This window comes from Morus notabilis, unplaced genomic scaffold (assembly GCF_000414095.1).
Source record: "Morus notabilis unplaced genomic scaffold, ASM41409v2 Scaffold708, whole genome shotgun sequence".
Classification (NCBI taxonomy): Eukaryota; Viridiplantae; Streptophyta; class Magnoliopsida; order Rosales; family Moraceae; genus Morus; species Morus notabilis.
The window spans coordinates 1-19,020 of record NW_010361192.1 but is presented as its reverse complement, the minus strand read 5'-3'; the positions used below and the strand labels follow the sequence as shown (position 1 = coordinate 19,020).

Below are 19,020 nucleotides of genomic sequence, written 5' to 3'. Positions count from 1 at the left end.
CATTCCTTTCAATCCCACGCGATACGGGTTCTTACAAACCACCCGTTAAGACAGGCGTTGCAGAAGCCCGAAACTTCTGGTCGACTTCTCAAATGGTCGGTAGAGCTAAGCCAGTTCGACATTAAGTATGTACCAAGAATAAAAATTAAGGGGCAGGCGCTGGCGGACTTCCTGGCAGAATTCTCTCATAGACCAACTCCCGCCACACACGAAGTCAAGACGACAAAGTGGAGGCTCTACGTAGATGGAGCGTCAAGCGAAAACGGGTCAGGAGCCGGCGTCCTGTTGATTAGCCCAGAAGGCCACAAAATTACTTCGGCGGTAAGATTTAAATTCAAGGCATCGAATAATGAAGCCAAGTACGAGGCGCTGATTGCAGGACTACGATTGGCGAATCATTTAAAAATCGAGAGGCTCGGCATCTTCAGCGACTCTCAACTGGTCATAGGACAAGTAAATGAGGAATACCAAGCGCGTGGTGAAAAAATGGGTGCATACTTAAGAAAGGTAAAGGAAGAGCTCGTCAGGTTCAAAGGCTATGAAATACTTCAAATACCACGAACTGAGAACACCAACGCCGACGCCTTGGCCAAACTAGCATCATCCAGGGATTCCGACATACTAGGAATTGTTCCTATTGAAGAGCTAGAGCAGCCAACAATTGAGGAAAAAATTGAGGCCTTGACCATCCAGACGGACAAGGGTTGGATGACGCCATTAATCCAATATCTGACAAATGCAAAGCTGCCAAATGATAAAGACGAGGCCTGACGACTCAGATATAGAGCCGCCAGATACCTACTATACGATGGTTTACTTTACCGATGAGGCTATTCGACACCTTTGCAGCGATGCCTAAACGATGATGAAGTCCAGAAGGTCCTCCAGGAAATCCATGAAGGAATATACGGTAATCATATGGGGGCAGTCTTTAGCTCTCAAGGTTTTGAGGCAGGGGTATTATTGGCCTACGCTAAAAAAAGACGCATTCCAATACGCTCGATGCTGCGATAAGTGCCAAAAATATGCCATAATTCCCAGAGCACCCCCAGAAAACCTAACCCCAATTCTCAGCCCATGGCCCTTTGCCAAATGGGGAGTCGACCTGATCGGGCCCTTACACCTCGCACCAGGAGGCTTTAAATTCACCATCGTCCCGGTAGACTACTACACCAAATGGGCAGAGGCAAAGGCTCTAACAATGACCACAGAAGCAATTTGCACCAACTTTATGTGGCACAACATCGTGTGCAGATTTGGGGTCCCACACTCAATAGTATCTGACAATGGGAAACAATTCGATAATGCCTCAACACGAAGGTTCTGCGACACCTTAGGCATACGAAAAGACTTCTCAGGGCCAATACATCCACAATCCAATGGTCAAGTCGAGGTTGTCAACAAGATACTAAAATATATCCTAAAGAAGAAGGTCGATGATTTAAAGGGGAAATGGGCGGAAGAACTTCCAAAGGTCCTGTGGGCATATGGAACGACAAGCCGAACTACCACAGGTGAAAAACCTTTCTCCATGACATATGGCGTCGAGGCGGTACTCCCCATAGAAATTGAAATGCCGACTCTACGAACTGTTGTCTACAAGGACGACGGAAATACGGATGCCATGAATGGAGAACTCGACCTGTTAGAAGAAAAAAGGCTCGACTCCCAATTATGCCTCGCTGCCTATCAGCAAAGGGCAGCACGATATTACAACAATAAAGTTAAACAAAGAAGGTTCATCCCAGGATACCTAGTATTGAAAAGGGTAACACAAGTACGAAACCTAAAAATACCGGTCCTCTGGGCCCCCAACTTGGGAAGGACCCTACCGAATAAGGGAAGTATTACGTCCTGACACTTAGATTCTAGAAAGCCTCTCCGGCAAGCAAATTCAGCATCCATGGAATGCAGAACAGCTAAAGCTGTACTACTAATAGTGTATGTAATTTTTTAACACATCCTAGTTATATTTTTGGCAATTTAAATAAATTGATTGAGTTTATAGAAATATTGTTCAAAAATAAGAAGAATTCACCCCTTAATAACATGTCTGCTTAAAAAACCAAGGTATATTAAACAGACATGGGGGGCAGTAAGGGATCTACGGATCGCTAAAAAATAAACGACCTTAAGAGGCGAACACTTAGAAAATTTTACGAAATTTCCTAAAGCGACGACCCCAAGGGGTAAAAGTTAAAGTCGACTTCTCCAAGGAGAAGAGGCGAACACTTAGAAAATTTTACGAAATTTTCTAAAACAATGACCCTAAGGGGTAACGTCAACTTCTCCAAGGAGAAGAGGCGAACACTTAGAAAATCTTACGAAATTTCCTATAGCGACGACCCCAAGGGGTAAAAGTTAACGTCGACTTCTCCAAGGAGAAGAGGCAAACACTTAGAAAATTTTATGACATTTTCTAAAGCGACGACTCCAAGGGGTAAAAAGTTAACGTCGACTTCTCCAAGGAGAAGAGGCGAACACTTAGAAAATTTTATGAAATTTTCTAAACCGACAACCCCAAGGGGTAAAAATTAACGTCGATTCCTCCAAGGAGGAGAAGCAAGGCAAGCACTTGGAAAAATTTTACAAAATTTTCTAAGACGACGACACCAAGGGGTAAGAAAAGTAATAAACAGTTATGAAATCTACCATCCCCAAAAAAATATATAATATGAAAAGAAATTCTAAATATTATATAAAGAGTGTCAACATATAACATTACAAAAAAAAAATAGGGAGAGAAATCTTAAGCATCGTCGCCAACCGCCGAATCATCACCATCAGGTGGAGAAGAAGTGTCGTCATCAACATGAGGATGAGGAATATAAAAGGAAGCTCAAATCCCACTCAGGATGCTCTTGCTTGATTAGATCAACAATTTGTTGACCAGCAGATTGGAAGTCCTTGGTGCGAATATCAATAAGCTCCGGAGAAGCCTTAAACTCCTCAATAATCTCTGCACGCCTGGCGTCGAGCGTTGGTGAGGCCTCGGCTTCGGCTTCTCTCTTCCCCTCAGCTTTTCCCTCGGCAAAGCGCCTCTTCACAGCCTCCGTAGCTTCAGCTGATTTCTTCTCAGAAGCTTCTGCCTGCCTTGTAAGCTCTTCAACCGCGGCCTTCAGACTGGCCACCTCATTTTCAAGACTCGACAGCTTGGCTAGTTCTCCTTCCAAACTCTCCAGCTTGGCCACAGCTACGTCCCTATCCTCGATGGCAGACAAGCACTTTTTATTGGCAGCATCAAGAAGAGAGTTAATCTTGGCTTCCACGCTGTCCATCTCCTTGCCACATTCCTCAACCTTGACCAGATCAATGAGATTGAGAATGGCAAGGACTAGGCCCTGAGAAAATGGGGAGTCAAAATAAAGATACGAAAAATGAATCTTAAAATAAAAAAAAAAAAAAAGCGGGGGGGGGGGGGGGCACGATCGAAACTTACATGAATCTGGAAGGAAATCTGCTTGCGCTGACGATCCACCAGGGAAGACTGAGCGGCGCAGATCCAGTACGGCTCAAGGAATGATTCATACAAAGCCTGGAAGACGAGGGAAAGGTGAGGAGGAAGCTTCAGCATGGCCCCAATCTCGGCGTCAGAAATATTCGGGACTTGGAAGTTGGAATCCATGATTTTTGCACCCGGCATAATCACGCGTTCCCTCGGCGCCGGAGGCATACCAGCAAAATTGGGGATCGAAACCGCCGGCGTCCACTTCCCAATCTCTGGCGCCTTCTCTTTTTGCCTTCTTTTAAGCACAGGAGCTTCCACCCCCGACCCCGAAGAAACTTCTGCGGTCTTCTTTCTCTTCGGCGCTAGAGAAGAAGTACTGGCTTTCTCTTACCCTCTGGTTTGAGACGGCGGGACAGGCTGTGGCTGCTGGTTGCCTGGAAGCTGAATCCTCAAGGAGGCCATTTCTGAGCAAAGGACCAGTCAGCATGTAGTCAGCAAGCAGTTAGGCCAAATAAGATTAAAAGAAGTGTCGAGCCAAGTCCAGGAGCTTACCTTCGTCGCTTAAATGAAAATATTCTCTGACGGCGAGAGGATCAGAAGGGTCTGGAAGGTCGAGAATCAACCCTGCCCCTCTAAGGTTGAACTCAGTTAAAAGGGTGTCGATGTGGCGAGCCTTCTCCGAATACAAAAAGGTCGTCTCAACCCTCACCAATCTATTTCCAGAAAGTTTCGGCCGATCGTGGCTAACTAAAGGGTAAAAGAACTGTCAACTTTAAAAAAAAAAAAAAAAGAAAAGAAAGGGGACGAAGTATCAAATTCTCACCCATATTCCCAAATGAAGTTTGCACCTTCCTACGGCAGGGCAAATGGTCTTCAGGGTGAAAATTAAAAGGCCCCCGAATCATGAAAAACATGGGTTTCCACCCATATGACGACAAGGGGATACCTCATATCAGCATTCCAAGCCTAGGCTGGGATCACCCATGTCCACTCAAAAAATACCATCCATCACATTTGGCGACGTGGCATAGTCTGTACATAAACATAAATTCATCCAGCGGTAGATCCATATCGAACCGCTGGCTCCAAAGAACCCAGGCGCCGGCAAAACAGTACCAAAAATTCGGTGCCAATTGGGCAGTAGAGATGCCATAATGATGGCAATAATCTTTAACAAAGGGATGAACTGGCAAAGTCATCCCCGCCGTAACAGCCCGAGTATACACGGGGAGATACCCGGTAGGAGGCATGCTGGTCCTAAAATGCATGTCTGGGAAGAGGTACTCAAACCACCTCCCATCGATACAACCTTCCTTAACAGCCCGAATAATATCTTTATTCCGGACCCTCGACGCCACGACGTCAGCCGTAAAAAATGGCCTGTCTAGGTCGCCGCTCGTAGCAGCCAAGGGGGCATCCACCGTTGAAGCAGCAACACCACTTACGCTACCTCCCGTAAAGGGAATCTTATTTACTTCTTCCTCCAGCATACGGTCGACGCTGTCGAACTCATCGTCGAAGCCCTCGCTAGGTCCACCCATGTATGCTTCTATTTCACTCAGTATTGAGTTGCCATCTGATGAAGAAGACGACCACGAGATCTCCACCATAGAAGGAGAGTCTGGTCGCACAACGGACGAGTCCTCTCGACGACGGTTTGAGGCCATTGTTCTGGTGTTGAAAAAGACAAAGCAGCTAAGTCAAAATCCTAAGTCGAGAGGAAGAGGCAAGCGACGACTACTCAAATACCACTAGCACCTCAAACATAACGTCGACCATTCATATAAAAATGGTGACGGTGAATGTTCATAAACAAACGAGGTTCATTTCAACCCAGGAGTTAGAGACCACAATCAGCCAGAAATCAGAAAAACTATCCTATGAGGGTCAGGCAAAGTGAATGGTAAGGTCTCTATCTCCTACATTCCATATTAACATATCTATGGTTTTCAATAGGTAAGGCAGTGAAAGTTATTAAAGCAAGTACGAGCGAGCAATCATTAAAAACTTACCTGTGAGATGGAGTTTGGGCAAAAGCGAGTTCCGAAATGGCTTCGCAAAACACCGAGAAGAGCAAGGGATACGAGAAGGAATCCGCGAAAAAGAACTCAAGCAGAATGACAGAAGTTCGAGAATTTTGGTAAAGAATGGCTTCGGTTCAAGGGATATTTAAAGGAAGACAAGCCTTCTACCCCTAGCCGTCAGATTAAGTTCACAAAATCCAAGAGCAGGGGCGTCAACCCCAGATCTGACGGCAACAAACAAAGGCGGGAAGGTGAGAGGACATGATCAAAGGGCTCATATTCATTTTTTCAAAAAATGAAGCCTTACATCAGCCTGGCGAATTGACTGACGCGACGGTTACATCCCTCAAGGAAAGTCGAAGTGTCAAGGGTATCATTACGAAAGTAGGCTCGGCATTGGGTTCCCACACCCGAGGCACAGAAAGACACTCGAACCTAGCTCGAGGGCTGTCTAAAGGAAACCCTCGACCTGGGGAGGCAGCTGTTGTGTGGGAAAATGTGGGTGACATGTGGAACGGCGACAGCGTGACACGTGGCCCTACTTTCCTCAACAGGTGGCAACCCTCGACACCAAGAGTTTGAGTACCCTCGATGCTTGGAGTTCACTACCCCTCGACACTGCAAAGAAAGACCCAAATTAGGGCATCGACCCTTTGTGCCGTCGAACTTATGCAAATAACCCTCGGAAAGATCAGAAAGGGCATAAGGTCTGCGCGACACAGACGCCGAGGGGAATGCCCCTCAGAAAGAAGCCTGACATCATAAAGTTGCATCTAAAGGTGGGAGACATCTAGAATACGGGTATTAATTGCGAAACCCCTAAACCGCCCTGCACGGAGCAGTAAGAGATTATAGGAATCCACAGAGCCGTAATAGAAGATCAATCGGCTGAGTGAACAGCCCAAAAGGTGATTAGTGGGCTACAGTCTTAACCTATAAAGTAGGCCACTCGAGTACTTCCACCTACGAAGGAAGCTTGGGCTATAAAAGGGGCAACGCCCCATACACTAAAGGGAGAGCTCGAAAAAAGCATTAGAGAAGAGAGAGGATACGTGCATATAAATTGTAAATAATCCTAAAGAAATATACCATACATAAGTGGATATAACTCTTCATTAACAAAGTGAACCACTATAAATCTCACGTGTCCTCTCATTCAAGTGTTATGTTCATGCTCACAAAACACAACAAACACTTCATAACATAATTTCAAATATACAGCTAATTTCTAGCCGGTAACTCCGCAGGATACCAAAGGGTGATCCGACGTATTTCTGTTGATGAAATTTCACCGTCAACCCTCCCCAAGTAGCCACATCTATGTTCTAGGTTCCACAAAACAAAAGAAAATTTTTACTTAAACATACAAGGTGAAAGTTGGTATTTTAGTAAGAAATATTAAGAACAAGAAGCTCCATCAGTAATAGTATTATGCCAATGATCTCCCTTTTATTCGCTACAAAAGAAACTCGAGCGAGATGTAAGGAAGAAAAACAATAAAAGTCCTTTTTATTCGTCCAGTCATGCGTGTATAGAGTGTGGCCATGGAAACTACAACTCATACGCATCATGCTCCCAAATATAGAGATACAAGCCATCTTTCTTCACTTCCCAAAAGCATTCGTCTTCGGCGCACCTATGGGTGTCTCTTTTTGCCATGAACACATCGAAATGCCCTTTCACATTGTCCCAGCTCTTGTCACAATAGAAAAGAGTGGTCCTCCAGAAGTTGACGTTGAAGCTCCAGTGGAAATTACCTCCAAATGTCAGCTTATGAGTACCGAGATCAGTGTCTTTCGACGCGCAGTGAACAGTAATATACACTTGGTGCTCGGCGTTCACAGGTGAGATGCCCCTGGACAAAACCAATGCAAGGAGTAAAACAACATAGCTTGCCAAGATTTTCATGTTGTAGGCTTTCTACTACAATTTTTGAAGGTGGTTTGTCAAATATGAAGCTGTTTATTTGTCTTTATATGAAAAAAGATTTATGAAGCCAAAGTTATAAAGAGCAGAATATGCAGGAAGAACAAAAAAGTAAGGCAAGCTAATAAAATGTCATTATTGATTCTAGATTTTTTTTTGTTTTTTAATTACTTGATATCCCAGAATTGGTTTCAAATATCTTTGAGATTTGGGTTGCCTTGTATCTTCCAATTTCCCCTCAGTAACATCTTATTTTACAATGTTCTCTTCCCGGTCCATTGTCAACAACCAGAAAGGAAATATGCATACAGTCCACTTATGAACCAGATTAGGCATTTTTAGATATGACTTATGACTAAAGAGAAATTATATTCACACCCCAAAAAATTATGAACACACCCCCAAATTAATAAAATGACTGAAATGGGCAACGTAAACAATTAACAGAAGATACACACCCCTGATTTCTCACGCTCCTTTTAAATACACCCCACGCCCAAATAACTCTGGAATCTCCCTCAATGGCTCAATCTCCATCATTCATCTTTCTCAATTAATTCTCTCTCCCCAGTCCTCCATCTCTCCTACTCCCCAAAAGTTAGCACCAAAATTTGCTCTCTTTTTTTTTTTTTTTTTTTTTTCCTTCCTTTCCAGTTACTCTCTTTTACACTTTTATTGCTGTATGCAGTTCTCAACAAGTTTGTTTTATATGATATTACGTTCAGACGCAAGTTTCCTTGAAAAAATAAAACCAAACCGCAGCCTGACACGATAAGGCAAGAAGCTTACCAACACAAACTTGGAAACCCAAAACCCACCCCAAGAAGAAAGGCAAGCACAAGACGAGAAGACCCGCACAAGTCTAGCAAAAGATTTTTTTTTTTTTTTTTCCCGGTAGAAGAAGTTAAAAAAAACAACAAAAAACAAAAACGAATTTCAATACAGAAAGCAAAGATGTTTTTTTTTTGGATTTAAAGCAGTTTACACGCAAGGCTAAAAGAGTAATAAAAAACTCAAATTAAAATGGGGTGTAATATAACATGGCATGACTAAATTGCACGAAGAGCCCAGTTTCCAATATCAAAATTGGCTCAACGAAGGAAACACATAAATGCAGAGGGATGCAAAAGAAAAGAAAATTTCATTCCGCTTTTACATAGAGGCTACACAGAGAAATCTAGAGGCTTACCGGCAGTGTGTCAAACCACGGCTTAGTTATTACTACCGGCAAGGCCAACTAATCGAGTAATCTCATCTTCGAGACGAGAACAGTGAGTCTTGAACTTATGCTGAAGTTCAGTCGACTCTGGTTGATTTTGCTGCCACTGAGAAAGACCATTGACAATAACTTTCAAACCACTCTGCAGCAATTCCATTCCCTCGCTAATTCCATCGGGAAGTTTCCTTTTCTTGCTGTCTTGCTTTTCCTCATCCACCTCAATGGACTGCTTTTCAACATCAATCTCCATACTTTCGCATTCGATAGTCTCCACCTTAATAGTTGACATCTTTTGGAATATTTCCTTTAAAACCCGACCCTCCTTAGCAACCATCCCAAGCTCCTCAGAGTTAGATGCAGTTATATCAAGAGCTATTTCCTCGTCAAGAAATGTCTTGAAAACAGACATGAATCTCTCCTCATTTGCCTCGCTTCCAGATAAAATATCATATGAAAGAGCTGCATTCTGAGGCACGAATCTCCAAAGCTCATCACAAGTAGTTCGGGCTGAGAAATACCCGAAAGCTGTAAGAGCCAAATGAATGAGAGCCCAGTGCCTTTCTCGCAACATCATGTGGTATAACTCGCATGCGGCAGAGAACTTTGAATTCTTATCAGTTTCTGCCAATTGCACGTGTGCAATACCCGCCATGAATAGAGCAAGATTCGGTTTGCATTTGTACAACTCATTGTCAGAGGCTGCAGGCCCTGAGATAAATAGATTTTCAAGCTCAAAAATGACCTCTTCTATTTCGTCTGATGCATATAAATGCTTCATATTTGAGATGATGCCTAACGTTTCACTCAAAAGCTTGAGATACTGGTCCTTCATTAGTTTGTCCATAGAATCTCTGCAACTATGAATTATAGAAACTAGAAACCTCAGAGTCTTCACATCAATCTCAGATGAGTTAATATGGCTACAAGACATGGGGCAAAATATCATCAAACATTGTAATAAATACATATAAATACCAAACAAATATGGCACAAAATGATCAAGGATGTACGGCAATATATGACGACAACTGAGGACGAAAAACAAGTCAATAAAGAATCAATGACTCATTTTTGCTTAATATCCCTAATAGGTCTTAGTGATCAATTGTATATAACACAAACAGCTCAATATCTCACAGAAAAAAAAGCAATTTTACTACTTACAGTGATTGCAAGGAAGCAGACAGAGCAAATACTGGAACACCAAAAATGCCATCATTGCTAGCGTTTATCAATTTTTCATCAAAGCTTTCAATGAAGACAAAGAAGTCAGAAAGTATTCTTTGGGTTGCTATACTTTTCATCTTGTCTGATAATAAATTCAGCGGAAAGCCCTCTATAAACAATGCTAAACACACAACTGATGACATCTGAGATCTATCGTCATCAATAATGAACTTGAAAACCTGGTCTACCATAGATGGTGTTCCGAAACTGAGTAGCATGCTGATTGATCTTGCCAGTTTTCTCATCCCAGAACCAGGTACAAGAACCGATTCAGAAGATGCCAGAAACTTCAGCAATGAGCAAAATTTATCGACGATGCCACTTACAATTCTTGGCTCAGCATAACGTACGAGAAAGCACCAAAGCTCCATTACAATCTCCCAGCAAAGGAAGTGGGGATGAAAGAGGTTCTCAAGAAGGAAAGATTCCACTTCCGTCCACGCATCACTTGAAGAGACAACAACCATCAAGGTCTTTAATGCATTCAAAAGAGAAGCATATATAGGCTGCCAAACTAATTCCACGTTTTTCCCTGAACCACATAATACAGGAATTTGCAAAACAAGAACCGAAGAATACAATTCTTCATCAACTAAAGAGTCCAAAAACCATCCAAGCTTTCTGGTAATCACAAGTTTTACATCTTCAAGATCAACAGAATATCTCGAGAAACTAAGAAACAATTCAACCTGACCAAGCAACACAGATCTTGCTCCAGAAAATAGTTCACAACTTTCAGAAAAGATTCCATCCATTATAGGTATCTTATTGAGATCATTCAGATTTCCAGGGATAGGGTTTGCAAAGCTTTTATTTATAAACAGACTGTCTAGAACCTCAAATTTTAAACTCTTCTTCACCTGATCCGAGTTCAGTAAGGAATTGAGTAAATCAAGGGAAGTTTTCTCCAAGAGTTCTGTGAAAACTTCACACGCAGTTTTCAGGTGTTTTTCATTGCTCATTGAGACTTTAAAGGTTGAAATCATAAGAACACAGAGTGTTATCTTCTTATGCATCGCAAATGCTTGGCATGGATATAAAGAGGAAACTTTAACTGCATTAATCAAGTAAAACTTTACTGGAAGAAATTTTCTTCTAGCTTCAGTTGTAGAAACACTTTCCTTCAGTGAAGACCAAGCCTCTGCAGTGCATTTAAGAGAATCATTAACCAATGAGACTAGAGTTGTCAGGATATCTGCTGCGTTCATTTTTACTCCGAAGGCCCCATCGCCAATCTGAAGCAGAGTTACCACACCTTTCCATGACACATTAAGGATACTTACTAGACTTCCTCCAGTTTTAGCAGCAAAAATGCCCATCTTATGCAGCACTTCAATTGCATACTTTGTTATATTAATAACATGATTCATAGCACTGAAGCCTTCAAAATCCATACTATTTTTCTCCTCAAGATTTGCATCAGAGATGTTCCAATTTATGGCTTGGGCATACACTCCACACAATCTTATTACAGCATCGATGACCACATGTGCGACCTTTAACACTTCTGATGCATGTGAATGAATTCTCTGCATTTATACGAGGGAATACTCTTGTGAAAGACGCCTAATACACTCTTGACATATTTACTTAATGGAGAAAGCAATAAGCTTTTTTTTACCAATCCCGTGCTCAAAGGAACTCATTTAAATATATATATATATATATATATAAATCTCGGACCAAATGAACAAAAGTATAAAATTGACCACCATCATCTATTGTTAGATTCCAGGTAAATCCACTTAAATTCATTTTTTTTCCCTATCAATCAACAAACACGTTAACGTTGCAATTAATATTAAAATCAACTGAGAATTTTTGCGACTCACATAAAGTTCAAATGTCGAGTATTGATGGCAGAAACATGAACTAGAAATAGTTAACTCATGTATTCAATTACTACTCAGAATTAGATGTAATGTCAAACCATGAAATTCAATCAGGTAAACAGAAAAACAAGACAAGTTGAGAAAAGTATGGATCTGTAGCTTCACTCTTCAGAAAAGGTCAAACAAAACAAATCATTTTTAGTAGCTCAAACTCGTTACTCAAAGGACTAAAGCAATCACCTAAAATTCATGTTCCATATTTTGGCATTCGGTGCAGAAACATAAGGCAACATTGCCATACCTTACTCGCCGATATCGCATCATTGGTTATGTTTAATTGCTCCATAATGAACTTCTCGGTAATGTCCATTGATACCTTGTCAACTGAAATGGGATATCTTGCCAGAGCTGAATAACTCGCTGCAGAAAAACTCAGTAGATCCAGTAGCACCTGAAAGGTAGAACGTCGGAAAGAAAAGTGTGCAATTAGAAACCTAGTTTATGATGTGTAGAGAGATGATATAGGAAGTATCTCAATAAAGTTTCAAGAAAAAATTTTACAAGTACAATCTTTTTATTATATAGAAAACGGAAGACAATGGAGCATATAAAAGATGAACAATATATATATATATTGAAAATCTGTTTAGTTCCCTCAAATGTTGAGTTCATGCAATGTCCGACATTATCTACCTCAAAAAACAGGTCGCAATGCTCCTCTTCTTGAGACTCCTCAGATGACATAAGAGTCATCTTCAGGTGCTTTCCACACCATATGCTTGCCTGACAAATGACATTTCAGATTTTACAGTATGGTCCAACTGAGAATAAGAAATCTTAAAGTGTTCTTTATGACAAGTAGAGACACTTCTTTACCTTTGTCCCAAGAGCAAGAAATCGGGACTGACAGCTGGATGTGTTGGACTCCAGATGCTTTGAAGCCACATGTAATATGGCTTTGTTTAACATGCATTGAGTTACATCAAAACAAGTGTAGTCTTCCCAAAATGCCTAACTTGTTGTTAAGGTAACAAAAAAACATCCTTAGAAAGGAACTTAGCACATGGATAGAAACTTAGACACATAACATCCATTTTCCAGCAATTTGCGTGACAAAAAACTAGAATTGGAAATTTATAACAAAATCTTCCAAGCATAACATCTGATGAAAAACGAAAAAGAAATCAAAATATCACTGGACTGGGTAGTAATTTAGTGTGAAATCATGGTTAATCTAAAACAAGGAGCTAGTTAATAAAGATTTCACCGTAAGCTAATTACCAATAACAAGAGTGAAAATATCCATACAAAAAGCAACTAACAAATACGAATTAATAAGAAGCGATACTTGGAGGAACTAAACTTGAATACGAACTCTTAAAATTGCGCGCTTCATCTTCAAGAGCAAGAAATGAGTAGACTATTTTAATGCTCATGCCTGTAAACGAATCAAATGGCAAACACTGAAAAAGTAAAATTGTACAAAAGAGGATACTGTGAGGCATTCAACGAGAGAAGCCAAGTCAGATTCCTCTGATATCTCTAATTCTCCAAGCTTATTTAGCAGTTGAATACGGCTCTCCACAACCTGTGACACAAAATATGCTCCAAATTTAATATCTCTAATGTTTTAACAAAGTTCCTCAAATTTATCTGAAATTTTTTATTAAAAAAAAAGTGAACTCCTTTCAGCATAGGCTTTCAATTTAACGTAAATCAAAAAATAAAATAAAAATAAAAATAAAAAATAGGAAACAATTTATGAAAATTGCTAGTGGAAAAGCTCGGCGAGCTCAGAACTTGAAACAAGATATATGATTTTTGTAATTCCAACTTAATTAGGTGATATATCACGAAATATACTCGTAAATTTATGCTACGACAGTTCAATATCATGATTTTTCCAAGCCATACGATTTCCCAAACCAGAAGACTGTACCTGTGATTTTTTTTTTGTCGAAAATTGAAGAACAGATTCAACGAACAAAGATCGTAGATACAGTTCATGAGTGGAAATCAGTGATTTCAAAACGAAAAAGTAGATCTAGGGAAGTGTAATTTGTGTCGCTGGAAAATGAAATTGCAAATCGAAATAGAAATTTCGATATAACTTACATCTGAGGATCTAATGGCGCCTAACATGCTCTGCAATTCTTCGCTCGACCTTTTGCCCTCCATTCTCTCTCTCTCTCTCTCTCTCTCTCTATAAATTTGCCTTTCCCGCCATTTTGAAATAGTAGAGCAAATTTATACGCAATTTGGATTTGGACGGACGTTGGACTTGGAGAAGCAATATTTATAGTTTTTACCACGATACTAATTCTAATTTTGTGTTTTCGCCCCAATGTCCTACCTCAAAGTTTTCGTGCTCCAATATTTGATCTTTCCGCCATTTATTTATTTTTATCGTTCAACGTATTTAATGGGGCTATGCGAATCTTGATTTTAAAAGAACAAATTGTTCTGAAAAATTATCTTTTTTTTTTTTTCCCTTTTCAACCAATTATTATTTTAAATTTAATTTCAAATTTAAAAGAGTTAGAAAAATATGATTTAATAAACTGCGCATTTCTACAAGCCATCCATGCATGCACTTTTGATGTTTCCATTCTTCAGTTTTTCTCCAGTCTAGATCGATCCCAATAGCCTATATTCACGGAGGAGTATTAATGTAACATGAAACTTGTATCAGTTGTGAACCGGTTATCTATTGGCCAGTAGTAACACGTAATTAGTTGTTTCTTTTTATCTTTTTTCTCTCTCTTCTGCCTCCACAAGAAACTCAATGTCATAAACTCCAATTAAACGATTCTTCTTTCTATGAGTTTAAAGCGAAAAATAAACAATCAAGATCCATATAGCCTATATATGTAATTATGCTTACGAACATTAAGTGACCATTCATTTCATGAGTTTACAACCCATGCCTCCTATATGAACCCAATATCCGGTTTATAACTCAATTTTGAACGTGAAATGTGGTTGAGAATCTGTGTGAACTCAAAATTATGAGTTTCGGAGAACTTAACCCCCTCCCCTTTAAGGTCTCATGGGTTTGAACCTATTTCTTGTTTAAAACCATGCCTCTATACCTGGTTTACTTATAATTCTCACACTAACCAAACACTTATTCACACTTTTATTTTGTGATGTGATAGTTTTATTCATTGTTTAAACATTATACTTCCAAACATCAGTTTGAATCAGATTAAACCTGAATAGGTTCGAAATTTTGGTTCAAACTTAAAAAGTTCAAAACTACACAATTCAAGCCTGTGAAGCGAACCAGACCAAGTTTTTGTTATATTTATATCCTGAGACTAAACCTTTTTTCAACACTATTCAAACACAAATTTTCATTTTATTATGAATTTGAAATACAAGTTATCTAGATATCAAAATTACTATTCGGGTCGCAGTTCAAAATTTTGTTCAAATAAAATTGTCTGAATTGCAAGAATCTGAACAAGTGAACCAAACATAGCCAAAATTTAGATTTGAAACACCCCTGACTTCATAAAATTACCCGAAACCATTTTTCGCAGTATAATTATTCACCCATTTCAGGTTTTTCATTTTTCACGGACATTCTCTCCCTAACTTATGCTTTTCAACAGAAGTGTATTTAGATTTGTTTTACTGTTCAGATTTGCACTTTTGATTGGATATTCAAACGCAGTTCGGCTTGCAATTTAAAGCACACTGTTCAGATTTCTATGTGTTTTTTTTTTTTTCCCCGGATATTTTTGTTTGCCATTGTATTGTCTCATTGTTCTTGTGGCTAGATTCTGAACTTTTCATCGTTGTTTCCCTTTTTTTTATTTTGTATTTAACAATTTTGAATGGAGCTTTGATTGAATTGTATAGTAGTTCCCGATCTGATCAAGATGTATTAAATTTCTCTAATATATCTGAGTTCTCTCTCCATTTAGAAAGAAATATATAACACGAGTTACCTTTTCATTATACATTAAGCTTGAAACAGCTTTTATTGTTTACATGAGCAACAGAAACTCCGTAGAAGAGAATAAAGATAACAACGTAAGACATGCTACACAAGGTGAAGCCATAAAATGATACACATTCTGGCTTAGCTTGTAGAATCTTAGGACGAACAACATGAGTAGACGTACAAATTAAGTTGAACGAGACACGCAACACTTGTATATAAATATTATTGGTGATGATCTCCATCATCTTAGTTATGAACAGACAAACTCTTTCTATTTGCCAAAGGAGTGCCTCCACCTCCACCACCGGAGCCGAAGCCAAAGCCGCCGCCACCTCCACCGCCCCTGCCGCCACCAAAGCCACTGCCAAAGCCAAACCCGCTACCAGCTCCACCTCTTCCACTACCACTACCGCCACCGCCTCCGCCACCGCTGCCTCCACCACCGGTACTGCTTCCACCCCCAGAGCCGCCGCCAGAACCGTAACCAGACCCAAAGCCGCTAGCTGCTGGCGGGGGCGAGGTAGCTGGTGGAAAAGGGGGTGGCATTTGAGCGGTTACAGACTGAAAGCAGAAGGCAAAGCTCATGACGAGTATGAAGGCTGAATAAAGAAGTAGTTCATGAGCCATTTTTAACAAGGACGCATGCAATTAAGTTTAATTAACTTGCGTCAAGGGCACTTCTATGGCTTGCCCCGCATATGTATATATAGTGCGTCAAGGATGGAACTAGGTGGCATAAGAGGCTAGCACAGAATATTTTAGTATGTATCTGTGCCTATTCACACATATAAATAATAATGTAAATATATATATATGTATATGTTTGCATCTCTGAGTAGTCTCTTTACATATTAGTGATGCATAATATTATTTTTTATATGAATGATATATGTGCGTCATTCATATTTTAGTGTATATCTAATACTACAAAAGAAGCTTTATTTCTTTCGCATGAATTCAATATTAACTTTCCAGGAAAATAAAAACATTATAGTACCTTTCACTAACATTACTACGGGCAGGCCTAAATACCGGCCCGTCTAACATAATTTTTCAAGCTCGAGTTCGGGCAGTCCGAAAATGGACAACTCACCGGAGCCTGCCACTGTGTTATCACCGTCAACTGCTCTGTCGGAATTTTTTAAAATTTTGTTGGTCAGGCCCGATTTACCTAAACTGCCCGAAGTCTGAAACCCGACCAACGGATAAACCCAAAGCCTGATCATATATATATATATATATATGTATATATATATATATATGTATATATTATTTATACATCTATAACTTTACTACTATAATTAATTCCTTCAAAAAAAAATTACTGGTGATGTATTATTAACTGTGGCGGAGCCAGGATTTTGTTTCAAAGGGGTGTAAATTAAAAATGTTAAAAAAGTTAAAAACACTAGTAACATTAACTCTTAATACTATTAACTAGTTGAAAACAAATGTATGTACATAGTGATCAGTTTATTGAATTATATATATATATATATATATATATATATATGCGTGAAATAAAATTTTAAAGAGAAAAGTGCAAGTTTTAAAATAGGTGTTTATTACCTTAATAAAGGCAAATTAGAGTAAAGTTCTTTATGAGTAAATAGTAATTGAGAGGATTACTTTAAAAAAAATACTTAATTAGGGATACATTTGAGAAGTATAATTTTATTGGGTTATTTATTTATTTATTTATTTATTTATTTGGTGAGGCTCGTTTTTGATACAATAAAGATTATATTAAAAAAATATTTTAAAAGTGTCAAATTTGAAAAAATAAAAGTTTTAATTAGAGTAAAGTAAAAAATTTCAATTAGGCTCATTTGAAAATATAAGATTTAATAGAAAAAAGTTTGGATTTTGGTTAAGATAATTTAAAATTGTTATTAATGAAGAGGGCATATATAAAAAATTTGAAAGCTATGGGGTAAAATTTTAAAACCAAAAATCCAGGGGCATATGCCCCCCTCGGCCTCACCTCCCTCCGACCCTGATTATTAATCATATTTTTTCTATTGAAAGGGATCATCTAGATCAAATATTACATTCCTAGTGATTTAAAAAGATGTACTAATTTTTATTTGAGTGCCAGTGTGTAAATATAACATTAACTAAGGGGAAAATGGGTGAGTAATATTATCTAAAAATGGGTTTAGCAGACCCACGGCCTGCTTTTTCTTTTTCTTTGAGATTTTCCCTCACCAATGCAAATTAATTTACAAATGTTATGTATGTTATAATTAATTTGTTTATAGAATATGTAAAATAAATAAATTAATTAAAGAGCATATATAGATTGCTGTACGCTAGTAACTAATTTTAAGATTTGCATAATGATACATCTCACATATGTGGTGTTAAAATGATATCTAAGCACGACGAAAAAAAAAAAAAGTAATAATAAATAAATTGCTTTGTTTCCCTTTTCTTTTGTTTGATCAAAAGAAATTGCTTTAAGATGCGCCTAATATTTGACTTCCATACGTTACAGTTTTCCAGGTAGCGCCGTTGATCAACAAGATTCCACAGAGAATAAACGTCTAATAATCAATTATTAGGTATGTCCCTAAAATCTGATCGTGAAACGTTTAACACGATCGAGTAATATGTCTTTTCCTGCAAAAAAGAACATTCAAATGGGCATCACACGATCGCATCTTTGACCATGCATAAATGTCTTCAAAAAAATTTCTTTAAGAAAAGGAACTTTTGAGGACGTGGATGAACAAACCGTGACAAATATTTTTTTGAAAGGAACGGATCCTACGTCATTCTCTCCTTACACGCATCCTTCTTACTTGAGTACGTGGAGCCTTAAATCAGCTATTTGATGTTTAATATTTTGAGAGTCTGTTTAGTTCGTTGATTCGAGTTTTTAATTTGAGTTAATATATAACTTTATGTGAGAGCTTTTTATTGTAACAAAAAAGTTAGATGTGACTATTTCTGAGAGCTTTTTATTGTAATAAAACTCGAATTTTAAATTTAAATCGGTAAAATAAACAGAGCCTAAATATATAGATCAAGTTCATAATGTAGTATATATCTTTCAATAACAGGAGTTTAATAGGCTTTATAAGTTGATATAATTAATAATAATAATAAGGATAAAATTATTTTGATACTTTTGTTATAACGAAACATCACGTCCGTATTTTGTGTTTTAAATAATATTAAATTGTACTTTTTACTTTTAAAAAAATATTCTTTTAGTATAAAATTGATTTTCTAAGACATATAATATCTAAACTACCTTTTTCATTAATTAAATAGAAACTAATAACTTCAAAAATATTTTCTAAAAATGTTTTAGCTTATTTTGATTTTTTTTAATCTTTAAATGTTTTAAAGTGCTTTCATAACTTTTTTTAAATATATATATATAT

The 19,020-nt window shown here is 38.4% G+C and overlaps 3 protein-coding genes across 3 annotated transcripts; all 3 read right to left on the bottom strand.

Annotated features, from left to right (window-relative positions):
- Window positions 1-7,023: 7,023 nt before the first annotated feature.
- LOC21391651 (S-protein homolog 5) lies at window positions 7,024-7,380 on the bottom strand. Its single transcript, XM_024165917.1, has one exon. It carries the CDS (start codon window positions 7,378-7,380, stop codon window positions 7,024-7,026), a length of 357 nt encoding a protein of 118 aa, XP_024021685.1.
- Window positions 7,104-12,638, bottom strand: LOC21391650. The gene is made up of 7 exons (XM_024165916.1): window positions 12,553-12,638; window positions 12,370-12,459; window positions 11,978-12,127; window positions 9,782-11,373; window positions 8,905-9,537; window positions 8,588-8,868; window positions 7,104-7,327 (listed from the first exon to the last, which is right to left on the bottom strand). The coding sequence occupies exons 2-6, from the start codon at window positions 12,427-12,429 to the stop codon at window positions 8,610-8,612; spliced, it is 2,694 nt and encodes an 897-aa protein (XP_024021684.1). The 5' UTR covers window positions 12,430-12,459; window positions 12,553-12,638; the 3' UTR covers window positions 7,104-7,327; window positions 8,588-8,609.
- A 3,236-nt stretch (window positions 12,639-15,874) lies between these two features.
- LOC21391649 (glycine-rich cell wall structural protein 2) lies at window positions 15,875-16,255 on the bottom strand. Its single transcript, XM_010098608.2, has one exon. The coding sequence runs from the start codon at window positions 16,253-16,255 to the stop codon at window positions 15,875-15,877; it is 381 nt and encodes a 126-aa protein (XP_010096910.2).
- Window positions 16,256-19,020: the final 2,765 nt, after the last annotated feature.

Excerpts from the sequence above, each read along its gene's own strand:
- LOC21391651 (XM_024165917.1), bottom strand. The coding sequence starts at position 7,380 with ATGAAAATCTTGGCAAGCTATGTTGTTTTACTCCTTGCATTGGTTTTG.
- LOC21391650 (XM_024165916.1), bottom strand. The coding sequence starts at position 12,429 with ATGACTCTTATGTCATCTGAGGAGTCTCAAGAAGAGGAGCATTGCGAC. Across the intron at positions 12,128-12,369 it reads ATTGCGACCTGTTTTTTGAG|GTGCTACTGGATCTACTGAG; the intron begins GTAGATAATGTC and ends TCTACCTTTCAG. Across the intron at positions 9,538-9,781 it reads TCTGCTTCCTTGCAATCACT|CCATATTAACTCATCTGAGA; the intron begins GTAAGTAGTAAA and ends CATGTCTTGTAG.
- LOC21391649 (XM_010098608.2), bottom strand. The coding sequence starts at position 16,255 with ATGGCTCATGAACTACTTCTTTATTCAGCCTTCATACTCGTCATGAGC.